This window comes from Daucus carota, chromosome 4 (genome assembly GCF_001625215.2).
Source record: "Daucus carota subsp. sativus chromosome 4, DH1 v3.0, whole genome shotgun sequence".
NCBI classification, from domain to species: Eukaryota; Viridiplantae; Streptophyta; class Magnoliopsida; order Apiales; family Apiaceae; genus Daucus; species Daucus carota.
The window spans coordinates 20,284,591-20,305,184 of NC_030384.2; the positions used below are offsets into that span (position 1 = coordinate 20,284,591).

Sequence of the window (20,594 nt, forward strand, 5' to 3'; positions counted from 1 at the left end):
AAAATATCAGTTTAGGATCAGGCATGTTTAAAGTAGTAGTTGTTTCACTAATTAATTATTAAATTTTCACATCAAATATATTTTTTATTTTGTGATATTTTTGTAACATCATTAAAATGAGTATATCTCAACATTTGTGCGCTTGGATCTTCAAGGAATATTTCAAAAACTTTTTAAAAATTAATTAAATTTTCAAAAAAAGAAAAATTCACAAACAACTCGACTCGACTTGTTCGCGAACAACTCGAACTCGACTCGGTTCTTAACGAACTTGAGTTCGAACAACCAAAATTGTTCGATAAGCTTAACGATCAGACTCGACTCATTAAGCAAAAACTCGAACTTGATAAGCAAAAACTCGACTCGACTCGGTTCGTTTACAGCCCTAACAAGAAGTAACATGTGAATTATTATTTTTGAATAATGTTTTAATATATAAAAATATAACTAATAAATATAAAAATTTAAATAATTGTTCTTCGAGATAATACAATAAAATGGGGTGGTTACATGATATAATAATTAAATTATATTAATTGATAACTTATATTATATACTTGTATAAATTAATATATCGGTTAAAATTTAATAGAAAATATGTTAAAAATGGATATTATTGATCTAAAATTTAGATACAATACACTCCCTCCATCCCAAATTAGATGAGCTCGTTGACTTTGGGCACATATTTTAAAGTTCATTGACCGCATAGCTACATTGCTTATTTTTAAAATTTTATTTTTGCAAATAAAAATTTAAATATGAAATTTTCGTTTACAAAATAAAAATTAAAAAAATAAATTTCGAAACTTGACGGTCAATGCACCTTAAATTACGTGCCAAAAATCAACTAGATCATCATCTGATTTGAAATGAAGGGAGTATAGTTTTTCATTAATTAACCGCATACTTTCATTTAAGCTCATACTTTCTGATATCAAATTTCAAGAGAAGTCGGCCGTGGACATGCTCTAATTCGGTGCTAAATCTCGAATATAACGACAGACACAGCAAGCAACAGCAGAGCTGATGCATAAAGACTAAAGAGTGATAAACCAAACCACCATTTTTTCCGTGTAAATCGAGGTACAACTCTTTTCATCATCCTCTCTTTTCCAATCATGTATATGTATATGTATGTATGTTTGCCCAGTTATATGTTTGCAACTAAACTGCTTTGCTTTATATATGTTAATTCTTTTCATTTGACTACTTAGCTTTTATGCTGTGATTCTTGCCACAAATTTGTTTTTGTTTTTGCATTCCTCAATTCATTAGCTTCGTAGCTGGAGTCTAAACTATTCACAAATTTTTTATTTGTCTACTCGGGCCAAAGGGGTTGATACTTAATAGGATGCGTTTTGCAATTAACTCTGGGGAATAAGAGGGGTTTTGGTTGCTTTCGATTAATCCGGTAACTCAGGATGCCGAAGAATGCCCATTTCCGTACCCTTTATTCCCGTTAAAATTGAAGCTCGGAAGAATGGTCGATGAGCAAGTCATGAATGTTTAGATTATGTTTGTTTCCGAGGACTATAATTTCCATTCGCTATATATTAATATTATTCATTTTATAGCATTTGATCCCGTGAACATGTTATTGTCACTTTCTAGCTCATTTTGGGTGATTTAGAATACCACCTTCTACTAGGTATGAAATCCAATGGAAGTGAACTACGAAGAAGATGACTTGAATTAAGTCCGTGTCATAATAATGATATGAATTTAGAGTATAATAGTTAGTAGTGCACCGACTATTAAAGCTTCAAATATGAGATCATATACATTTCACTTCCCGTCATTTGAAAACTGACAGCCTGTTATGGGTAGAGAGTGGATCACCATAACAATCACAACTGAAAAACATATATATATATAGGCTCATGATCAAATAGAAACCAATCTTAAAATAAAAACTAGAAACCAATACAAGTTAGTGATATTCTCAGTACAATTTAGTGATATTCTCTTTAGAATTTAGTGATATGCGTTGCAGGAATTAGTGAAAACTTAATCTTCAGATATGTTCCAGCTTAGAACTTCAAATCTGTTCATGTTTTCGATTCAGATGGTGGTAATAGTGGTGGAGATGGTGGAGGTGAAGGTGGAGATGGAGGAAGGATGATTGTAGCGGATGTTTGGGCGGCTTGAAGTGGGGGATTGGAGCGTTGCCGGAATAGTGGCGGCTCTGCGTTTGAAGTTGAGTCGAGGTGGAGAAAGAAGTATGAACGGGGTTGAAGTAGGTTGAAGCATCGATTAAGATGAGGTTGGTGAAGATGGAGGTGTGGAGGTTGTGTTGTTAGAGAAATAATAGAGGTGGAGGTGGTGGTTATGGAGGGGGCGGGCGGCATAGAGGTGGTAGTGGTTATGAAGGAGGCGACGACGGAGGTGGTGGTAGTGAAGGTGGGGTTGGTGAAGATGGAGGTGGGTTCGGTGAAGATGGAGATGGAGGTGGAGATGGGGTTGTTTAAAAATTTAGTGGTATTTGTTTTAGGATTTAGTGATATTTGAGCTTGGTTTTTAGTTTCTAGGATAAGGAGGTTTCTATTGGAGTAAAACTCTCTCTCTCTCTCTCTCTCTCTCTCTCTCTCTATATATATATATATATATATATATATATATATATATATATATATATATGTATGTCGATGTCATATGCAATTTTAGAACATTGGGGCAAGTAGGATTTGCACAGAAGACTTTTTCTGGTGTATTACCGGATACATGATCAGCTATCCCAAAAGTTGAACTTGTTGGAGAAAGCCAATAAGTGGGACTTTTACATTAACAGATAAGATTCCAAGTAAGAGATAAGGTTCCATTTGAAGTATTCATTTTAATTTACAAGTAAGTTTTTTTATTTTAAGAATCGAAGCATAAGAGTGACATTTTATTAGTCTTGCCATTATACTAAGGGTTCAAACCTCTGACCTACTTGAAGGCATATACAAAATGAATTTGTGCATAATATTTTGTGAAGGTCTTGACTTTGTTAAAAGCTTATAATTCTAAAGTTATCTTAAATATAAAATCTATAAAAGTTTCATATAAATATGTTTTCTACACATGTTCAAGTGCGATAATAGTCAAAGGTTCACATAAGCTGGGATAGAGGTAGTTTATTTGGAGTCTTAAAGTTAGAAAGCCTTTTCTTTCTTTTAATCTCAATGCAATAAGTGTAGAGTATGATGTTCTAATCCAAGAAATGACTTCAATTTTTTATTGTGAATGTGTGATTTTTTTCCATGAAAGGGGTGCTATACTGCATATTGTCAAGACATGGCATTTTCTTCTACTGCCTTCCTCAGCACTGTACGCACACTCCCTGCTCAAGTCCCATTGCTACGACCTATATCATTGTCTACTCCACTGACCTCTAAGTTATTCGTTTGTAAGCATCCTATTAGCGCATTAAGATCCACAGGTGTATCCTCATTGACAAACCACCTGAATCCTGCGAGGCTTGTTTTAAAGAGGAAAGCATCAATGACTGGGGTGGTGACTGATAAGGGCAAAGGTGACATTAAAGTGTTTGATTCTGAAGAAGATCTTGCAGTGTCACTGGCAAAATACATTGCTAACATATCAGATAAATTTGCAAAAGAGAGAGGCGCTTTTACTGTTGCTCTTTCCGGAGGTTCTTTAATAAAGTCACTTAGGTATGCAAAAACATTTCTATATTCTGCTTGTTTGTATTTATAGTCCCTTTGAATTTGTAGATGAGTCCATGTGGGAGATGTACAAGCGCCTAACAAAATGTATGGTGAATGGTTTTAACGTTTAATATAAAAAAATTGTGTATCAGGAAGTTGGTCGATCTACCCCACTTGAGTTCAGTTGATTGGGAGAAATGGCATGTGTTCTGGGTGGATGAGAGAGTAGTCCCCAAGGATCACCCAGACAGCAATTATTTGCTTGCCTGTGATGGACTCTTATCCAAGGTACAGTTTGTTCTCAATGTATTTTTTACTTTTATTGTTACAAAATTGAAATTTCATTTGTGGACATGAGTTGCTGCTTATTCTTAATTTTATTTTTTTTCCCCTTATCATTTACTCTCTGAAGTATTGCTATGTCAAGTTCCCCAATGGTGGATAAGAGTGTACATTAAAGACCTTGCGTTAATGGTCCTTAAAGATTTCTTTGCAAATTTTTGGAGCTGATAGAAACCAATGTCTTGCGGGTGATAGCCAAAAATACCTGATGTTTCAAATAAAGTAACAGAATACCTATTTTCAGAATTTTGGCCGAAAATATTGACGGGATACCCACTTGAGGAATGGGTATCCGGCCTTGATACCCAATCCATGACTGGGCATCTCACCGGTTTTTTATTTTATTCTATGGAGTTGTGATACGCTTTTGGGGACTCGGTATCCACTGATGCCTTTGAGGACGGGGTATCCGGCCATACCCATTCTGGAAGTGGGTATCCTGCCCAATTTTTCCAATTTTGTTTTGGTAAAATAATAAGTTCCCCGGAGAAAAATAAGAAAACGATATTTCTTTGATACCTGAATGAGAAGCAGGTGTTGCACCCAATTTTTTCTGATAAACAACAAATTCTCTCGAAAAAATTAAGAACACAACATTTTTTGGGATACCCAGATGAGAAACAGGTATCAGGTGGGTAGAAATGGCCAAAATTCTGGAAATGAGTGTTCCTGTCAGAGTGTCGCTTGAGCTAAATTATTAGGTAGATTGACATTTTCATGTCTTGCTCAACTTCATATCTTCAAGGACAGCCTGCAAATTCAGTAACCTTCTAACAAGGATACACAGATTAAAGCATGGACTGTAAAGAATTATAATGAGAAAAAGATTGTAATCAGCGAAGATAGGATTTTGAAGGCTTAATAGTACTTTTTACATAACTTTTGGTGCATTATGAAGACAAAGTTTGAACTTTAAAGGTCCTATAAGTTCAGATATATGTTTCATTCTTTATGTGCAATCCATTTACCCTTTTCCTCCAACTTTGACAGATTCCACTTCATCCTGGCAATGTCTACGCTATCAATGATGCCCTCTCAGCCAAGGGTGCTGCTGATGATTATGAGACATGTCTTAAACATTTGGTCCAGAATCAAACACTTGCTGTCTCTGAGAGCGGATTCCCGAAATTTGACCTCATACTTATGGGCATGGGTCCAGATGGACATGTGGCATCGTTATTTCCTGGTCATCCACTTGTCCAGGAGAACAAACAGTGGGTTGCTTCAATAGAGAACTCCCCAAAACCACCTCCAGAAAGGATCACTTTCACATTTCCAGTAATAAACGCCTCTGCGCACATTGCAGTCGTGGCTGCTGGGGCTAGTAAAGCTCACCCAGTTCATGTAGCTGTTGGCGATGGTCAGAATCCTGATTTGCTACCTGTTCAGTTGGTCTCACCTGAAGGTGAGCTGGCTTGGTTCTTGGATAAGGAAGCAGCTTCTAAGCTTTAGCTTATCATCCTTATGTTGAGTTTCCCCTGGGCAACATAAGCTTATCATTGCATTTTGTAATTTCCCAGATAATTTTGTAATGTAAGTTGTTTTGATCTGTTGTAAGGTTTTTCATTACCTCTCTGTGACTTTTTACATAAAGTGAAATCCGTGATCTTGTACATATTAGATTCAGTGGTTGTCACTGTTTCTCATAGTATTATGTTATTTTTGTAACCCAATACTTAGCTGCTACTCAGAACCTGTCAGATAGAATTTGTGCATTTATGATCTGATTTTGCGATATTGGGTTCACATGAACATTCAAGTACGTGTGCTATTCCGTTGCTGCTTGTCCTTGCATAGATACCACTTGTTTATATATCTGCATCCATGCCTCTCCTTCCCCACGGTTATACAGCTACGTTGGCATTCCGCAAACAGGAAGAAACACATATTTAGTATGTTACTGTTCTGTTTTTAGCAGATCCTGGGATTTTCTTATCTTGTGCATTTAGCATTTTGTACGCCCCTGTGTTATCTTTTGGTGAAGTGCTAGTATTAGATTGATCAATAAGCAAGAAATCAGTTGACCAAAAGTATAGTCCTATAATTTCTAATTTTATTATATCTGTCAGCAGTTGGCAACATTTGAAACGTGTGGGTCTCTATTAATTTGGTTTTACTGTTATTATGACATACTTGTCCCTTGCTTGTATGTTGAGAATAGAATGAAGCTGATTCATTGCTTCACTGCACATAAAAGTGCAACTTTAGCAGGTAAAATTTTGTCAGGAACCCAATTCTGCACATTAATAGGGTGTATATATCCATGATTACTGAACTTCCATGAGCAGGCGTCTTTTCGGAAAACCTGGCAACTTTGCAGAAGTGCAGTACTCAACAGCTAAGATGAGAACTAATAATGTGATACAAAAGAAGTTGCTCTCCGAGGAAGAAGTTTCTGTGGAATTGGCGCAGTATGTTATATACCTGTCCGACAAATGTATCAAGGCTAAAGACTCTTTCACTGTTGTTCTATCAGGAGGAACTCTGATCCATACAATGAGGTAATCAGCATTTATTTTTACATTCCATGTACCGTGTTTAGTCCTTGATAATGTTTTTCGACATTTCAGGAAATTAGTGGAGAAGCCAAACGCTGACTGCGTTGATTGGTCAAAGTGGTTTGTTTTTTGGTTGGATGAAAGGGTTGTTTCTCTGGAGGACCCTGACAGCAATTATAAACTGGCTTATGATGGTTTCCTTTCCAAGGTATAATCTCACAACCATTTTACTTTCCTTTAACATAAGATATTCAAGAACTGCAGTTTGATATCACACACATTGTTCTTATAAATTTGTCAAGGTCAAGTCTCTAGAAAAATATTTGAGAACTTTTTTGACCATTATATATCTGTAGGGTGTGTTATATATGTTTTTCCAAGAGTTATGCATATTTAGATGTTTCCTTGTCAGGAATAATACTTTTTCCAGTGTGAGTCAGTGCCAAACAAATGTTTGCTATTGAATTACGATCTACTTCCACGTTGCAAGATAGTGCTTGATTTTGATCTTCCATTCTCATCAGTTGATGTTCTTAATTTTGTGAGGTACCAATCCCCGATGGCAATATATTTGCCATCGATGATGAATTATCAACAGAGGAAGCAGCTGAGGAATACGAGGCCCGTCTGAGAGTTCTTGTTGACAACAGAACCATAGGCCTGTCAAGTTGTACTGGTTTTCCAAAATTTGATCTGGTACTACTTGGCATGGGACCAGACGGACATGTAGCCTCTCTATTTCCTTGGCTTTATCAACGATATGAAGAGGAGCGTTGGGTGACTTTTGTCAAAGACTCACCAAAACCACCCTCATCAAGAATTACAATGACCTTTCCGGTGATAAACTCATCTTCAGAATGTGCACTTGTCGTCACAGGGAAACAAGTAGCTTATGCAGTGAAAGTGGCTTTGGCTTCTCGAGAGTCTAACTTTATTCCTCTACCTGTTGAAATGGTGTATCCTGAAGGAAACTTGACATGGTTTCTGGACAAAGATGCCCTGTCCCAGCTATCAAATATCAACGATCACTCTTACAACAGCCTGTTTCTTGGACTTGGCTTTCTGGTACTTATCATCACTTGTTTACTCTACTACTTCCCTTGTATTCATATTTTTCTGGCTTTGTTAAAACAACAGTAATGAACTATGTAAGTCCGGTTCTGATTCTATCAGACATGTAAGACATTGTCATGTCTTTTACGTATAAAATATGATGAATAAAAGGGCTTCTCATTTGCAGACACTTAAAACAATTCGGTGAGGATACCAAAGATCAAATCCTTCTTATGATTCACCAGTTACGTAAGGACTCATGATTAAATCTATAAAGTTTTGTATACAAATTCTGTAATGCATATATAAGAAAGCCAACACTTTATTCATATTGCTTCATCTATAGAAGAAACCAACATAATACTACAGAAAATAAATGAAAAAACGCAACAAAAGAAAGAAAATGCAGCACATGCACACTCAAACACACACGAGCAATGACTCATTTATAACTCCCAAAGCACCCATAACTCTTCTTTGGCACATGACCTGTTGCACGATGCTTAGCAGCCATCTCTTCTGTCTTTAGAATGTCTTCACCTCGTTTGGCTTCAATCATGGCTCTCTTTTCTTCTGCCTCCTTGTGAATTGAAGCCTGCTTGTTTCTCGTCTTCTCTGCATATTCTGCTTTCTTGTTCTCCAGTGCTTGCTGCACATACAGAATACGTTACCAAAAAACATTCATAGTATTCATTCGAGGAACCCTTTTCTCTTGTAAAATCAGACACCAACCTCTATATTTACATATCGACAGATCATACTAATGAAAAGTTATATAGAGGTACTAACTGGAAGATAAATGCATTTCACTTGTCTTCAATAATTTATCTTAATTCCATTTTATTGGAAGGGCCGAATTTCTTCTTTGGAGTTATTATGTCCGTAGTAAGAGTTAAAATCCGGTTCTTCATGAACCAATATTATTAATTACATCTGACAGTATCAGTAAAAACCAAGTTATAAGATAAATCAAGTTATATATTACCTCAACTCTTTTCAGTTTTGCTTCAAGTTTAGCTTTCTGGTTATTCTCCCATGAGTTGACATTAGCAAGTTTCTTCTGGCTCCTGTTCATTTGTTCAAACATATACAGATAAGATTAGCATAATATTTTGGTATATCTGCGGAAATATTTTATATATTAGCGTTAAACTTATTGCTAGAAGAATATTCTCGGCTCATGTAAGGAAGAAGAGAAAACTATATTGCTAGGATAGTATAAATGGGCTATTTGGCGGAACAATCTGTAACTGTGCACATTGATGGTTTCAACACAAGAAACTTAAGAGAAGCTGGAAGTGTATAGGACATCAGGACTTACTTGTTTTCAACCTTTGCCTTCTGATTATGCTCCCAAGCATTTATAAAGGATAATGTCTTTTCTTTATCCAACTCTGAAAGAGCAATATCTGAAGACAAATTCAAAGTAATTAGTTGTTACATTTATAATGTTTTTATGGTCAAATTAAACAACTAGAAACCTTAAGAATAACAAGTAATAGGCCCTTAAATTGAACAGGATTTCATTCAGTTCTTTTTGAGCTAACAATAAAGACATTCTGCACTATGCCAGCCATATTACTAACTGCAGAGCTCATCTCGTCAGATGCTTTCAGAATGTATATTTCCCATTGCCATTCCTTTATTTCATAACATGAATTTGGTAAACTATTATATATCGAAATAAGAAAGAGAAAGCAGAGCTGATCCTTATCACATACCTCTGTCATAAGATCCCCTGTGAGACTTGTTATTCGTAAGCACTTTGTTCTCTGAAAATTGAGAGGAAATGAGAGTAAGATTTAGATAGGATGAATTCCGTCTGCAACCACAAACAAATCTTTATATGTATTTTATATATCCTTGCTGTAATTAAGGGGCGAATAATATGTCCTGCTAATTTTATATCAGTTTACAACATGGATTTGGTAGATTAGAGAAAGAGAAGGCGATCTCCATTCAATTTACTCAGAACACGTACCTCCTTCATTAAACTCCTTGGAACTTTTCTTTTCTGCAAGATCTGAATTTTCTGGCAAATATGACAGGAATATGGCATCAAGATTTGAGTTGCATAAACACAACAGAAAATATACTACCGACTACTATTACTGAATATGATAAATGACTCCCGGGCCATGGGAAACCTAATGAGAAATTGTGTATTTGTGAACAGAGGGACTCGTGATAACATGATCTTACATTGAATGTGTACTTGCAGAATAACTACTATTGTGTTTCAGACTATAATTCTTACTTGACCCATGAGTATGAAATAAATAGTGCAAAGTAACTTAACTACTCAGCTGCCAAACACTTCAGAAATCATATAAGTTAGACTGCCGCAGTTTATACAAGCTTTTGCGTTACCTTTGATAAAGTGACTCATGCCTGTTGTTCTGGCTATAGATGCTACTATGAACAGGTATCAACTGACAGGAAGAGCTTTCTTATTCTACACAGGTCTCGTACTGTAAACGCAATCTTTTATATAAACAAAAAACCGACTAATTCTTTTCTTTGCTTTACTATTTAAGTTTCATTCTGTTGGAGACATATAGATTGTAAAGAGAATGGCATCTTCAAAGCAAGTTAAAGTGGCTCTACATGAGTAACTATGCAAAACAGAAAGCATCTTCCAGCAATCAGAGCATTTACAGGTTTGTCAAAAAGGCGACATATTCTCCTCAAAGACATATCAGAAACAAATTATATTTCACAAAGCAGTTGATTTTTACAAAATTCCTTCACCATACAATCGTATTATGAAGTTAATACAGTACAGAACAAGAAATCAAGCAGGAAGGAAAGTGAACAATAATCAAACAAGACAACAATGTTGTCACAGTTCATTTGAGGTGCACTCTATAAGACACACATAGGTTATTAATGTTAAGTTGACATTCCTGAGTGCGCAAGGGCGGAGCCAGGAAAAAAATTTCATCTAGGCTAATTTTGGAAAAAATTTCTTTGCCAAAAGACAAATTTTACTTAATCTTGTTTTTTTTTTGAAAGAAATCTTACTTAATCTTGTTGTTAATTATTTTTAAATCTCTAATCTCCTCCCTTCCTTGCTTGAAAACCTAACTAGAGTTTTGTTTTCAAATTTTTTTTATTTATTTTCTTCCCTAACTCTCAATTTTTATATTAAAAAGATGGGCTGGGTCTAATTCATCCTGGGCTACCTTCAAAAAAGCCATAATAGAAAATTTTAAAATATTATATTTTTGTCCTCGGTTGGAGCCCACACAGCCTTTGCTGTGGCTCCGCCCCTGTGCACACAGCCAGGGGCGGCCTCAAAGGGCCTAATCAAAGTTGGTTTACATTGCCCTAATTTGTATATACTCAGTTATTCAAATTTATATATAGATGATTCCGAAATTTTGGGGCCCTGAATTTTTTGGGATGAGCTTTTAAACACTCACCACCGATGCGGACAGCAATAGTTCTCAGAGGCATTGAATTACACATACTTAAGAGTCCATGCAGAAAGAATGCTAGCTTCTGTAAAAACTGAAAAGTTGAAACTGAAGCTGTATAGCATACAAGTGCAGAATGCAAGCTCATCTGTGGGAATCCATTAAAGACAAAAGCACAAAGCAGCAACAATTGAAAAATTAAAAGCCGAAGCATATTATCTTGACCAAGATATTGTACCATTACTTAAAAAATTAAATAACTTTATGTTTATATAATCATTATAATAAGTTTACTATGAAGTATATCAACAAAGCTAAATAAATGTTGATAGCCTGGTAACAATTCTCCTTCCCTTCTACATGATTGATATACTTAAAATAATTTATTTTTTGATTCCTCCCAAAAAGCCTCATACTAATAGTAATGGAGTTGTTCAGTTATATATATTCAAAATAAATCTTTTTTATCTTTCTGATGTGAGACTTGGTTGACACCCGCTCAACAATCTCCCCTCAATCCAAAAACCATCAATGTTATGACCCTTATACCGCCGCTACTCATTTATGTTCCTCATCTTGCGGGACATGCCACCCAACCACCTTAGTCGTCGGGAAGACTTTCGACACAAACCGTTCAAGATTTTCGATCACAGTTTCGAAGACCCTCCCACATCACACAACTACAGCCCTCTACTCCAGCATCAACTTCTTGATCATCAATAATACTACTTGTTCGGCCGATTAACACCCATGAACTCCACATTAGTATGATATTGTCTGCTTAGGACCATAACCAAACCCTCACTAGGCTGCTTATATTGAATACAAGTCTTATCTTTTCGTGTGGATTTGGATCGACAGCCCCTCAACATTAGCATCTCCTTACAATAACATATAAGACATTTTTAGATTTTCAAAGTTGAGCGAGGACTCGGCCTAATTCCTCTAGTTCCTCGTTTATTCTTGAAAAATAAGTCAAGTATTTACGTTCTAGAATGCTCAGTGTAACAAAATCCACTAGTAGGAAATCCCCGGCATGTAAATTTTCAAATAACAAACTATTTATCATAAACTGAACTCACATATTTTTATCAAAAAGACTCTCCTATCTGTCCTGCACAAGCTATCATGCAAGTGTAATATCATGCATAAAAATCAAGAATCAAGAAATAAAACTTAGGGGTCGTTTGGTTCGAAGAGTGGTATCGGGTTGGAATGAGGAATCGGGTTAAGCTGGTATGGGTTTGTGGTATCATATCTGATATCATGTGTTTGGTTGAGTGCTGGAATCAATATATGCAATATTTGTAAAAAATAAGTTATTAATTTATATTAATTGAAAAAATTAATAAAATTATTAGTGTTATATATTTTTGCATCATTGATTTAATTTTGTATAAAACATTAATATTTGATTACCTAGATTACCTTAATAGAGACAAAAAAATAAAAAATGAATGGATACTCATACCTCCATCTCATACCCACCTTCTCACCTAGGTATCAAAAACTCATACCTTATATGGGTTTGAGATTATATTTTCACCAACCAAACACCAGGTATGGGTTTGGAATAGACAAACCCCATACGTGATTCCACATACCCATGAACCAAACGACCCCTTAATTTTATTCCTAAATATATATACAAATAAAGTGTCGTTTAAGAGGTGGCAAAGACATAGAGATATATTATTACCTTGGCCATCATGGCTTGCCGTCGCCGGAGCAAGTTCTGCCGGATTTTCATTATTATGGGGCGGTGCATCTTGAGTTTCCATGGTTTAGAAAAGATTTAATGAAATATAGGGATAGGAAAGTACGTAGTAGCTTAAATTTAGGTGCTATCAAAACAGAAATTGTGATGCATATATTGTCGGAGCAAAATCCGGAGATTTTTTATGTGATCATTTCTTGCTATTTTGGTCATGTGTTTTCAAATAAAACGTCATATTGGATAGAGTTCAACTAAAGATGGTCAAATTTTTTTCTAATATAGTCGTGGAATAAATTTTTATTGTCAGACTTATCGGATAATGTAAGAGTTTGTTTAATGCGGTAAATATGAATGTACTTTTTACATTTCCGATTCATTTTAAAGATCATTGAATCTGTCACAAATTTGTCTAGGGATCATTCAATAGAACTACTTGTAAGGCTCCGAATTATTTCTCTTAGTTTGTTCTTATTTTCTCAATAATACTTCCCATCAGATTTGTTCCTAGATATTAGATATACTCATTTTCAAGATTTTGATTTGGTGATAAATGATTTGGGATGAGGTCATTAAGCGATTGCGATTCAGTTTTAGCCATATCTTGTGTCTACATATATTTATATCGAATTTTCTATGGTGTGCCCAAGGGCACACAATAGTCACTAACATTCATGAGAATACTAGCTTTTGATTGGTGGATGGATAATAAATGTAAATGCCCCCCCTGCATTCACATCAATTTCATCAATCAAAACAAGCTATTTTCATAAAAGTTGGTGCTTATTGTGTGCCCTTGGGCACACATTAAAAAGACCGTATTTATATTTGATAAGGTAAGAATAATGTGAATTGACACTATACCATATATTGCATTTAGCAACGACTCAAAAAAATATTTGCTCAATATCGTTGCAATTGAGAAAATAAATTTAGTATATTGCAACGTCTATAAAATCGTTACAATAAACTTAAAAATTCGTTATAAATTTCGGAATGAATATAAAATGAATAGTCTATTGCAATGTTATTAAACAATGTTGCAATATATGTTATAATTTTTGCCAAAAAATTGGCGGGCCAGTTAAAATATCGGAGGCGGGATAATGAAATATTTTTGCCGGGTCACTCAAAACAAAACGAAAAGATAAAAATAACACTCACACTCATCAACAATCCCTCACCTCCCCTTGCACACACTCGACTGAAGAAAAAGAAAAAGATAATGAGTGAAAATGAAGGCGATATAAAGAGCTCGAGAGATGAAGAAGGCGGCACAAAGTGCATCAGAACATATTTGGGCTAACTTTTACAAATCAATCAAGATGGGATGATTGAACAAAATTGGGACTTTTATCAAAACTAGGATTTTTTAGTATGAATTCGGGGTTTTGGTTTTTCACTAAATTCTCTATCAGGGTTTAATTGAAGTTCATTCTTTGTTTCAGGGCTAATTTGGTTGCTTTGGGGTTTAATTGAATTTCTCATCTTGTGCTTCTACAGTTCAAGGTACATCCTCTCCTTGATTTCATGTATATATGTATGTGTTTATGTCCTGTGTATATCATTAAATAGATTGTCTGTTTGGAACTTTAATTGAGATTCATGTGTATATGTGTGTGTGTGTGTTTATGCCTATTCTGTTCTTTATGTGTGTATGCTCTATTCTCTCCACTTGCTGATTGAGATTGTGGGTGCCTGGAAATCATAAAATGAGGGTTGAACAGTCTGAGGAATTTAGAACTGGAGCAACTCATCTGAAAACCAGAACAACTTAAAGAGAGCATCTGCACTTTGAACAACAGGTTCTAGGACAGGAATATCTTTAATTTATTAAAGAGTGATTGACACTTTGCACCCCTTATGTTTAGGCGCTTTTTCGATTTGGTCTCAAACAATTTTTTTTGGCAGTATGCACCTCAAAATTTGAAAAGCGCTTCGCTTTGCACCCCTTTGACCAATCTTCGTTATTTGACCGTTAAAGTTAACAGATTTCACGTTTTCACTTTGCACCCCACAATTTTAATTTTTTTTCATGAGTGTTTTGAAATATTTTTTTTCAAAAAAAAATATTTTCCTCAAGACTGAAATGCCTCCTTGTTTCCTTGTCTTGGCCAATAATCATTATTCTTATTCTTTCTGAAAAATAAGCAATGATCATGGTGGGATTAGCAGACATTCCAATCATGGGAAAGTTTGTGGAGAAAGTATCTGAATATACAGTTGATGCAGTGTTTCGAGGTTTGCACTACATGTTCTGTTATCATTTATCAAACTCTTGTTAACAATCTCAATTCTGAAATTGAGAAACTTAACATCGAGAAGGAAAAGATGTCCAGGAAAGTTAGGGAAGAAAAAGCTAATGGGAAGACAATCGAAGACTATGTATCAAAATGGGAGACCGATGTGGAAGAGATCTAAAAGAGTGCTGCTGAAGAGTTTTCACCTTCATGCAGTTGCATCCAGCATCTGTCTATTCCTAATCCCATCTCCCGTTTTCGAATTGTTAGGAATGCGGTGAAGAAGGCCGAGGCAGTAACTCAACGCATCAATTTCGGAAAGGAACATCTAACTGGAGGGATTGCATACCTTCCGGAGGTTAAAAATGTACCAAAACCTGGGACCACGTTCGAGGACTTTCAGTCCAGAAAGGGGACATATGGGAAGCTCTGGGATGCACTAGTAAACCAGATGTGGAATCCAGAGTGCTTGCTATGGTTCACTATCTCAAGGCATCTTCTTTGTTGCTCGACTCTGGAAAAGATAATGAATTACTAAAGTTCACGACATCATCAGAGACGTAGCAAGATCCATAGCTTTCACAGATCCCGAATATGCATTTTTACAAGTAACATGCAAATCATAGGACTTGACTTCTAATGACAATTATCATTCCCGAAAATTCTTACGAATAGATGCAGAGACTGATGATGTTCACTTTAACGAGCATCTGGGATTCCCAGACCTGCATACCTTGTAGCTACAAAGCAAGTACCATCCGCAACAATTCTCAGGCGGCTTCTTCTGCATATTTGCGAATCTCAGTTGTCTGATGCTACAAAAGGTGAAAAATTCTTGGGAGCTGTTCTCTCTTCAACCTTTAAGTAATCTCAGGACGCTTAGGTTTTGAAATATTTTTTTTCAGTCTTGAGGAAAATATTTTTTCTTGAAAAAAAATATTTCAGAACACTTATGAAAAAAAATTTAAAACTGTGGGGTGCAAAGTGAAAACCTGAAATCTGTTAACTTTAACGGTCAATTAACGGAGATTGGTCAAAGGGGTGCAAAGCGAAGCGCTTTTCAAACTTTGGGGTGCATACTGCCAAAAAAAATTGTTTGAGACCAAATCGAAAAAGCGCCTAAACATAAGGGGTGCAAAGTGTCAATCACTCTTTATTAAATATAAAAGTGACATTTGCATTAATTTGATGTAATTGTACCTATTATGGCACACATTATTTTCTGCTGGATTTCTTGTTGAATATATGTCTAAATTTGCCCCTTGGACAGTAAGTGCTAAATAGATCTGGTGTAGGAAACTGGTTACATATGAGCCTGACCTGACTATATATGAGCTTCATCAATAGCTTGTGGTAGTTAGAAGAGTGAATATATATGATCTTACTATGTTCTTTGCTTTGGATGAAAATACAATACACTACACCATAGATTGGATATCGCAACGAGATTTCAAAAAATTAATCGAAAAACGTTGTTATTCAGAGACGAGTTCATATAAATTGCAATGATTTCTAAAAGCATTGCAATTGAAGTAAAAGTAATTGAATAATGCAATGGTTTAGATAAACGTTGCAGTAGATTAGATTTTTGGGCCCAAAATTTAGGCGGGCTATTGAAATTTTTGAGCGGGCTTTCTATAAAACTTTCCGCGGCTATATGTAATAAAACAGACAAACAAAATAAAACAAGTCAAAGTAATAAAAATAGAAAGCTGAGTCGAGGAAAGAAAGAGAGAGCTCAGTGGAGAAAGCTGGGAGGGAGCTCGCGCGATTGAGGAGATTTGCGAAGAAGGAGAAGTTTAAAGCTGGGAGGAGATTAACAAAGCTGGGAGGAGGTTAAAGCAAACAAAATCTACAGAGAATCAACATCCGAGGACGAAAAGCTTAGAGGGTACGCCCCAAATCTCTCTCCTTTAAACATATGATTTGTTAATTAGGGTTCATCTGGGTTTATTTTTGGGATTCGTTTTTGTTTATACATGATGTGTGCTAATTAAGATTTATTTGGGTCTCTTTTACATTTTACATGCAGTGTTAATTAGGGTTTATCTGGGTTAATTAAGTTTTGTGTTTTTGTTTTTTAATTAGGGTTTATCTGGGTTAATTATGTTCATTTGGTTTAATTATGTAAGCTTCTGTTTTTTGATTGTTTGAGTTTTGTGTGTTTGATTTTAGATTATTAAAATGTATGACTGAAAATTGTATTTAAATGCCCTGTTTTCAGCTTGTGGTTTTCAAGAGTATGCCCTGTTTAAAATTAATGTATTTATATGTTTTCCTTGTTTGTTATATTTCATTGTGTGTAGTATTGTCGAGATGATTTGGGTTCTGCGTCCTAGGTGTACTGATGAGTATCGTAAGGGGGTACAAGATTTTGTTTCAAATGGGTTTGCTAATTTTGGGGTTGGTGCTGAACTGAAGTGCCCGTGTCTAAATTGTGCTAATCGTTTTTGGCACTCAATAGATAATGTATATGATCATCTAGTACTTAAGGGCCCGTATCCAGAATTTGTCAATTGGATATATGAAATTTCAAAACCAAAGTACCGAAAAGTTAGTGATGATTGTGGTATGGGGTTTGGCTTAGGCGAGGACTTTGATGAGATGATCCGTAATAATGCCAAAACTGGAATGAATAGTGATGCCAAGAAATTTTATCATCTAGTGGCGGAGGGAAAACAGCCTTTATATCTGGGGTCTATAAAATTTACTCGTTTAAGTTTTATAATCAAACTATACGGATTGAAGTGCACACATGGATTTAGCGAGTCTGCCTTTAGTGGTATTCTAGAATTAATAAAGGAGGCCTTCCCTGATGTAAATTTGCCTCCATCTTTTAACGAAGCTAAAAATATGATTAGGGAGTTGGGTCTTGATTACCAAAAGATACATGTATGTCCTAATGACTGCATGCTATATTGGGCTGAAAATGAGAATGAAACTAACTTTAAAGTTTGCGGGGTTTCAAGATGGAAAACACCACAAACTGGTGGACCTAATTCCATTGAGAAAATCAAAGAAAGTACTCATAAAATCCCTGCAAAGGTAATGAGATACTTTCCCTTGAAACCAAGGCTGCAACGCTTGTTTATGTGCAAGGAATATTCAGAACTCATGGCATGGCATTCAGTGAAACGAACCAAAGACGGGAAACTTAGACATCCTGCCGATGCTGAGGGATGGCAGTCCATGGATGATAGATTTCCAAATTTTGCTGTAGAACCTCGAAATGTTAGGTTAGGTTTAGCTTCGGATGGATTTAATCCATATCGTACAATGGGTCTATCGCACAGCACTTGGTCAATTGTTCTGGTCAATTATAATCTGCCCCCATGGCTCATTATGAAATCAGAAAATTTGACTTTGTCAACGATAATTCCTGGACCTGCATCCCCTGGTGACGAGATAGATGTGTATATGCAGCCCCTGATTGCTGAGTTAAAAGAGTTGTGGGATGTAGGTACAGAAACCTATGATGCTTACCATGACAAAACATTCACGTTACGCGCGGGGCTCTTGTGGACGATTAGTGATTTTCCGGGGTACGCTGTTTTATCGGGTTGGAGCACAAATGGTAAACTTGCTTGCCCTGTATGTCACTACTGCACGTCTTCATCCTACTTGAAGCATAGCCGTAAAGTGGTTTACATGAACCATAGGAAATTCCTCCCACCTGACCACAAACTTAGGTCTGATAAGAGGAGATTCAATGGTCAAGTGGAAACCAATCTTTGTCCACCACCATTAACTGGAAAGGACATTGAAGAACTGTTACATAACTATGAAAACAATTTTGGAAAGTTAAGGAAAAAGAAAAAGGCTACTGATTGTCCCTGGAAAAAGAAATCCATTTTCTTTGAATTACCATACTGGAGTGGTAATATACTTAGACACAATCTCGATGTCATGCACATTGAAAAAAACATTTGTGATAAAATAATAGGGACTTTGTTAAATATAGGTGGAAAGACGAAAGATCATCTAAACGCTCGCCTAGATTTGCAAGAAATGGGCATTCGTAACAGCCTTCATCCCGTAAAATCAGCTGATAACAAGCACTATGTAATCAATCCAGCTAGTTTCAATATGACTAAGAAAGAGAAGGAGAACTTCTGCTCAGTCTTGATGAATGCCAAACTACCATATGGATGTGCTTCTAATATCAGCCGTTGTGTGCACTTGGAAGAGAGAAAAATATTTGGATACAAAAGCCATGATGCACATTTTATTCTCCAGTATTTGCTACAATTTTCTGTTATAAAGACCTTAAAACCAGAGGTCGCAATACCATTGATAAGGCTGGGTGCATTCTTCAGGGGCATATGTGGGAAAGTAGTCGAGTTGGAGGATGTGCAGAAGTTGCAAGATGAAATTATCGAAATACTATGCCAACTTGAAACTATCTTTCCACCAGCATTCTTTGATATCATGGTTCACCTGCCGCTGCACTTGTGTAAAGAAATTCAAATTGGGGGGCCAGTGCACCTAAGGTGGATGTTCGGAATTGAACGATATTTAGCTAGATTAAAAGGTTATGTTCGAAACAGAAGCAAACCGGAAGGTTGCATGGCTGAAGGGTATTTGGTTGAAGAATGTCTAACATTTTGTTCCAGATTCTTAAGTGATGAATTGGAAAAAAAAGACAGAAGAACAGCAGAATACAAATGTTGGATACCCTATCGGTTCAAGGAGAAACAATGATGGAAGATCAGTTGACTTGTCGGATAAAGTGTGGATTAATGCGCATCGATACGTTCTCTTTAACTGTGGAAACTTGGAAATTGAGAAGCTAATCGAGTATGTCTTTCTTCTTCTAGTATTTGACTGCATCTAGAGTTAGTTTTACTAATATTATGCCTAGAAATTTTTAATTTGTTTTATCTATTAAATTCCAGGGAGCATCATAGGTTGTATGATAATAATGAAAATCCAAACATGTACAAAAGAGAAAGAACACATCATGAAGATTTCCACAATTGGTTGAGACAGGAAGTTGAAAAAAAATTACAATGTTCTGCAGAATTGTTTAGTTTGGCCAAGGGACCTCTAAGATCTGCGAAAAAGTATAGTGGTTATGCAATAAATGGATTTAGATTTCATACCAAGCAAAGAGATGCTAGGTGTACGACACAAAACAGCGGTGTCTTCCTGTCAGCCCTTACTAGTAGTTATGCAAGTTCAAAAGATCGAAACCCGATAGTTTCTGAAGTTAATTACTTTGGAGCGATTGATGAAATTATTGAGGTCGATTATTGGGGAATTTTAAGTGTAGTTTTGTTTAAGTGTTCTTGGTATAAAAAAGATAAGGATTGTTGTGGGCTGACAAGAATTAATATGAAGAAAATATTGCAGAAAAATGATCCATTTGTTCTAGCCTCACAAGTACAACAAATATTCTACATTCAGGATTGTACTGAGACAAATTTGTATTTTGTTGTTAAGAAATCGCCAAAGGATCAGAATGATGCGGAGCAGGGAGATGGTGCACTTGAAGAAGTCAGTGGACCAACAATGCATGATGTTGAAGTACGCTTTCAAATAGAAAATGAAGATGGTAACTGGTTAAGAGATGATCTTCCAAGGCAACAAATTCTTGTGCCAGTTGAAGGAGAAGAAGAAAATGATGAGGACCCTGCAAATCCCATATTCTAGAATTCTCTTGATATTATGTATTT

The 20,594-nt window shown here is 35.9% G+C and overlaps 4 protein-coding genes across 5 annotated transcripts; 3 read left to right on the top strand and 1 right to left on the bottom strand.

Annotated features, from left to right (window-relative positions):
* The first annotated feature begins 918 nt into the window (after nt 1–918).
* LOC108215831 (probable 6-phosphogluconolactonase 4, chloroplastic) lies at nt 919–5,754 on the top strand. The gene is made up of 4 exons (XM_017388419.2): nt 919–1,086; nt 3,253–3,659; nt 3,806–3,941; nt 4,986–5,754. The coding sequence occupies exons 2-4, from the start codon at nt 3,280–3,282 to the stop codon at nt 5,445–5,447; spliced, it is 978 nt and encodes a 325-aa protein (XP_017243908.1). The 5' UTR covers nt 919–1,086; nt 3,253–3,279; the 3' UTR covers nt 5,448–5,754.
* Nucleotides 5,755–6,182: 428 nt separating this feature from the next.
* Nucleotides 6,183–7,734, top strand: LOC108216415 (probable 6-phosphogluconolactonase 4, chloroplastic). The gene is made up of 3 exons (XM_017389168.2): nt 6,183–6,496; nt 6,566–6,701; nt 7,040–7,734. The coding sequence occupies exons 1-3, from the start codon at nt 6,276–6,278 to the stop codon at nt 7,631–7,633; spliced, it is 951 nt and encodes a 316-aa protein (XP_017244657.1). The 5' UTR covers nt 6,183–6,275; the 3' UTR covers nt 7,634–7,734.
* Nucleotides 7,735–7,751: 17 nt separating this feature from the next.
* Nucleotides 7,752–12,819, bottom strand: LOC108216416 (uncharacterized protein At3g61260). Of its 2 annotated transcripts, none has more exons than XM_017389171.2 (6): nt 12,665–12,819; nt 9,528–9,578; nt 9,268–9,318; nt 8,868–8,955; nt 8,532–8,613; nt 7,752–8,195 (listed from the first exon to the last, which is right to left on the bottom strand). In XM_017389171.2, exons 1-6 carry the CDS (start codon nt 12,744–12,746, stop codon nt 7,989–7,991), a joined length of 561 nt encoding a protein of 186 aa, XP_017244660.1. In that variant the 5' UTR covers nt 12,747–12,819; the 3' UTR covers nt 7,752–7,988. The 2 variants fall into 2 exon arrangements, with proteins under 2 accessions (XP_017244660.1, XP_017244661.1); XM_017389172.2 differs by lacking the exon at nt 12,665–12,819 and adding an exon at nt 9,917–10,071.
* Nucleotides 12,820–14,838: 2,019 nt separating this feature from the next.
* Nucleotides 14,839–20,571, top strand: LOC108216990 (uncharacterized). Its single transcript, XM_017389843.2, has 5 exons — nt 14,839–14,933; nt 15,136–15,396; nt 17,226–19,496; nt 19,609–19,716; nt 19,815–20,571. The coding sequence occupies exons 1-5, from the start codon at nt 14,839–14,841 to the stop codon at nt 20,569–20,571; spliced, it is 3,492 nt and encodes a 1,163-aa protein (XP_017245332.2).
* Nucleotides 20,572–20,594: the final 23 nt, after the last annotated feature.